Source organism: Octopus bimaculoides, chromosome 18 (genome assembly GCF_001194135.2).
Source record: "Octopus bimaculoides isolate UCB-OBI-ISO-001 chromosome 18, ASM119413v2, whole genome shotgun sequence".
NCBI classification, from domain to species: domain Eukaryota; kingdom Metazoa; phylum Mollusca; class Cephalopoda; order Octopoda; family Octopodidae; genus Octopus; species Octopus bimaculoides.
The window spans coordinates 55,475,214-55,480,692 of NC_068998.1; the positions used below are offsets into that span (position 1 = coordinate 55,475,214).

Sequence of the window (5,479 nt, forward strand, 5' to 3'; positions counted from 1 at the left end):
TATATATATATATGTATATATCTATATATGTATATATATATATATATATACATCTATATATATATGAGTGTGTGTGAGCTGGTGTTTCCTTGTCTTGACAGAATGTGATTGATGTTGAGGGTGAGCATCTCAAAAATCAAAAACAGGTGAAGGTTAACAGCAGGAAGGGCATCTGGCCGTAGAAAATCCATGTCAACAAATTCTGTCCAACCAATAGAGCATGAAAAAAGGGACATGAAGGTGATGAAGACTTTAATAATTGAAATGCGAAGCTTTTAATTAAATTTACACTTGAACTCTGTAGAATGGTTACAATGAAACAGGTGTGAGGCAGGCTTTTTCCAGGTTGGGCCATTATTTTATTAGCCTGGTTTGAATCTTGTTAATTGACCCAATGCCTCACTTTTGTCTCAGTTTGGTGTTTATATGAGTGAAGAAACCTGTTTACTCCTTGAAATTATTCAGTTTTTTATGATAAAGGATTCCTTTATTTGGGGGTGGAAAGGTTGGGGGAGGTGCTGTAACCATGACTTTCTTAGCTCCTCCAAGATTGGTGATTTCAATATTCCTCTTGAATATCAACAATCTAATGGCCACAGTTGTTAGAGAGTAGGATGGCCAGAAGGAGTGGATACAATATGGTTGGTGAGAAGAAGAGAAACAAGTGGACTGCGATTACTTGAGCAGATGTGGCACAAGACCAGCAGAGGTCAGTGAGGTATTGATAAAAAAAGGTGAAGGTACATCTATGAGCCAGAAGTTGGAGTGTGTTGGTGAGTGACTTCATGTCAATCAGTCAGATGGCCTTTCCTTTGACGTAGTCCATGATGTCTGTGTGCGTGAGTTTAACAGTTACATTATATCAAGTACTGTGCAAGTGTGAGTCTCACATGAGCTTTTGTAAAGGGGTGATAATTGTTGGGATGTGAAATATTTTGTGGTTGTGAAGAGGAAGGCTAGTCTTTGCTTTGTTGAGGATGTGCATTCACCATAAGATATCCTCAGTTACAGTGAGGCTTAGCATTTGTAGCAATGTTGAGGGTTTAGTTGTGCACTGCTTATATTTAGGAGAGATGAAGTGCAATGATATTTTCTGGATATGTGTATTGATTGTACCTTTCAATTGTTGAAAAACTTTCTCTCTGTTCATGGACTCAGTACATGAAGTGTCTCGGTTGGATATGGAAGGTTAGTTGGAAGAGAAAATGGTATTGTTTATGAAAGGTTGCATTGGTGGAGGTAATGGCAAGCAGGTTGTTCATATAAAGGGACTGGCAGAGATGATAAATTGTGGGGCAGAGAGAACTCTGCCAGGAAGCCGCTGTTCTGTATTTCAATGAATATCTGGAAAGTCTAATTTAGTCTGTATCTATGTCTTGCAGGAAGCTGAAATACCACCTGAGCCACCTTTACCAAATATTCTTTATATCAATGCTAGTAAAATAACTCTTAGTTTGGATCAAAGTGAGCAAAATATAGAAGAAAATTTTTTTCAGTGAGTTTTATTTTTATTTATAATGATGTTATTTAATCTCTTGTTAACTCTGATCAAACAGATCTGGTGACAGCCATTCCAGTTTGTCATATTCTTTTTTTTTTCCCTTTTTAACTCCAGTATAGTCTATGTAGAATGGTGTCTTTAGTTTTAAGATACTCGGGTGTGATTTAAGGCTGTTAGTTTTATTATTCAAGTGGTCATGTTTTATGAATGTAAGCTGTGTGTGTGTGTGTGTGTGTGTGTGTGTGTGTGTGTGTGTGTGTGTGTGTGTGTGTGTGTGTGACAGAGCACAGCTGTACATAGAATGTCTCTCTCACTGACCTATTACTCACAGCAATTGGTGCATACACTGTAAATAAGGAAACAACATCCAGAGAATGTCAAATCCTCAGCTACATAATATGCTTGTTGATAGATGTTTCATTGATATCATTTTGTCCAGCCAATAGCTTCTGCAACCGCTAGTGCTCTGACTTGCCAGCCATCAAAGTGTTCCAACCACTAGTAGGTGTAAACACTGGATGAGATTTTGCATCTTCTTGGCCGACACACCTCCAATAGGGCTCCACAGTGACTTGAAAATAGCTAAGTTCCAAAGATATCAGTGGCAGAGGGGAGCTATCTCTCAAAGAGAACATTCCAGGCCCCCACCTGAATAGCCTTCCTCAGGTCAAACTGAGATTCCATTCACCTGACACTTTTGTACCCCTCAGGCCACAACCCTCCAACCCAGTCTGTCCTCCAGGGTTTTTTCCCATTTGGTGGATGGCTCCTGACGGCTTTGCTCTAATTGTTTTATATGATGTGCCTTACAGGCAGTCGAGCTGCTACCTCAGAAGAAAGAACTTGAGGAGTCTGGGATGTTGCTACTAGTGAGAGTTTTACAAGGCTGGAGTGCAGATCATATCTCAACCTCTTTTACTTGCCTTTTATGATACCCAAAAGAAACATTAGGTCTATTCTTTGGCATTCCACTCCCCATACAATGTTTGATCATCATTGATGATGATCAATCCTTCCAAATGTCTACCAGCATCAGTAGGCCTGAAAGATACAGTGGAGCTCAAGCCAAAAATGACACACTTTACATTCTAAAGAAAACAATTTAGAAGAAAAGTGTAAAAAGCTATTGCTTACTTTGTTTTATCAATCATACTTGTGTATAACGAAATTATGAGTGATATTTGTTTTGAAGACACTTGGACATTAGTATGGATATTCCAAGGCTTAAATTGTTTTTAAAATTCCATGGCATTCTGAGATACTTCTTGTGGTACAGTTTGATAACCACTGATTTCCATATTCATTTCGGCCACTTTAATCAAGAATTCTTCTTCTTTGTATATATATCTATTCTTCTTTATTTTCTATATTTTTTTTTATATTTTAAAACATTAAATGCAATAAATTACTATGTTGTTTTCTTCAAAGGTTTCTCATTAGAAAAGAAATTTGGTGTAAAAAGAATGAACGACTTGGACATCAAGGAGCAGGTGGTTGGAATGTCTGCCTTTCTCCACCTTTTGGGCTTTCTAAACCTTGTATTGTTTATCTTATTGGGTAAGTGATAACCTTTCTCTTCATAAATCCTTACAAGAATTTATGACACCAGTATATTAATATTTGGTGGCAAATGAAGCAACAATGTTAGGAACTATATGGAAAAAAATATTTATTGAAATATAAATATGATAGATGCAGGTGTGGCCGTAGATTTTGGGTTCAGTTTCACTGCATGGCACTTTAGTCAAGTGTCTTCTTCTATAATCAAGTTGATTAATGTTTTGTCACTTACTCTCTCCTAAATGTGAGTAGCTCCTCTACAACAAGAGCCTGCTCTACCCCAATTCTTTAACCATGAGCTTTCATCTACCAAATATACTCAAGGCATTGGACATCTCAGAGCTGTAATAGAAGACAGTTGCTCCAGGTGCTATGCAGTGAAACTGAACCCAAAACTATATGGTTACTTCTTAACCACACATCCTGTGTTTATATTAAATATTTGCTTAATTAATCGAATCTCAAACTGCAAATCATCTAGGACCTACTTCATTTTCTTGACTGTTCTACTAGTTGTGGTTGTTTGGTCCAAAGTCAACTTTGATCCACGAGACTTGTGATCAAAGGCGATTAGTGATGATCGTTTTATTAGTCTTTTTTGGTACGTTTTCTTAGAAAGTGGTTCTAAGGATGGAGTGTAGCAGAGAGGAGAGAGCATGGCTGGAGGAAGACAAGGAGAAATGGAAATGGTTCTAAGGATGGAGTATAGCAGAGTAGTTAGTCATCACTGGTTTCTAAAATATAATTTCTTTGTAATTAATTACTTTCATTAAATGCAAGAAAAAAAGAACAAACCAAAAAACATCTAAACATATTTACTTATTTTTCTTAACAATAGTGTAAATATTTTTATGACAATATTTGTTTTTCTTTCTCATTATTTTCTCAGAACAGATGCAAACTCTGAATTTGATGATGCCATTTCTTATATTTATGGTTGCCATGTTCATGTATTTAACCCTGCGTAAGTTCTATTGATTTTAATTTCCACGATAATGAAGAGGCATTTTCTATGGAATTTTTCAAAAATATACAACTGCTTCTCTAACCATAACCATAGTTTCTTTAATCCTTGTGTGGACATGAATCTGAACCCCCCCCCCCTGCTCCAAGTTGTATCTAAATACTAATCTCAACAATGTTTCTATTTCCAACACTCTATTCTCAATATTTATATTAACAGAAAGAAGAAACTTAACAGGAAGAAGTCTAACCTGATCCATGTGCACAACTTTGGACTCAGTAAAAAAGATGATTCCAGCCCAGAAGGCTGGACAACAGTGACTTTCAAAAAGTTACTTGAGCAGAATGGTCATTTGCAAGTAATTAGCATTTTCTTTTATCTATAATATGCAATATCTGAATATTCTGTAATTCTGAGAGAATTCTGAGAATTTGTTCCTTAAATTTTTTAAATTCTTCTGAGTCATGTTATAAAGCTGAATAACTTTTCTTACAGATTCTTTCATGGCTGATTCTTCCTATGATTGAAGTGCAGCTTCTGTCACATTACTTGCATACCAAGAGGGTGGCTCAGCGCTCTGTATTTCTGTTGTTTTCCTTTCGCTGCTGACGCTTCTCAACTTGTTTGTTTCTGTAGCTGCTCTCTCTAGCAAAGCAGTTCCTTCCTTCACCACAGACCTCCATGTTGTTCTGTCCTCAGCCCTCTCTTCCCAGGTGCTGACATGTACCTCACACTTGGACAAACTAGTTTTGCAAAGGTCCTTATACTTTAGTTTTGGTCTTCCTCATGGTCTCATGCCCTGGGCCAGTTCTCCATAGAGCAGTTGCTTCGAGATTCGATGGTCATCCATTCCGCTGACATGCCCCAGCCACCTCAGTCTTCTCATACACAAAATAGCTGTAATGTGTTAAGATTTTCCTGGGCCAGCACTTCAACATCGGTAACGCTGTCGCACCATGTTAGGCCTAAGATCTTGTGGAGGCATCTGAGATGGAAAATACCGAGGCACCTTTCCTGTCTGCTGTACAAGGTCCATGTTTCAGATCCACAGAGGAGTATGCCGAGGACACATGCTTCATGAATCCTGATCTTTGTCTTGATGTCTAATCTCTTGTTCTTCCAAACTCGTTTTGTCAGCCTCCCAAAAGATGTTGCTGCCTTCCCTATCCTGACATTAATCTCGTCATCAAGTGAAGCAGGAGAGGAAACGGTAGACCCCAGATAGCAGAACCTGTCCACTGTCTCAAGCTCTTTGTCATCAAGCTTGATATGGCCTTTCACTGCGCCCTCCTGAGTGAGGATGACTGTCTTCTTTACACTGATGACCAGACCGAAAGCCTTGGATGCTGATGATAGGTGGTCCATCATTATTTGTAGAGTTAATTCACTGTGAGCAAGAAGTACCACATCATCATCATCATCATCATCATCATCATCATCGTTTAACGTCCGCT

At 38.1% G+C, this 5,479-nt stretch overlaps 1 protein-coding gene across 4 annotated transcripts in view; it reads left to right on the forward strand.

Moving 5' to 3' along the window:
- Positions 1-5,479, forward strand: part of LOC106876404 (probable methyltransferase-like protein 24) — a 22,127-nt gene that overhangs the window by 11,011 nt on the left and 5,637 nt on the right. For all 4 annotated transcript variants that reach the window (XM_052974433.1, XM_052974429.1, XM_052974432.1 and 1 more), the window contains exons 3-6: positions 1,383-1,495; positions 2,930-3,058; positions 3,951-4,025; positions 4,245-4,383. In XM_052974433.1, the coding sequence (XP_052830393.1) occupies positions 1,383-1,495; positions 2,930-3,058; positions 3,951-4,025; positions 4,245-4,383 (456 nt within the window). The remainder of the gene's footprint in view (positions 1-1,382; positions 1,496-2,929; positions 3,059-3,950; positions 4,026-4,244; positions 4,384-5,479) is intronic.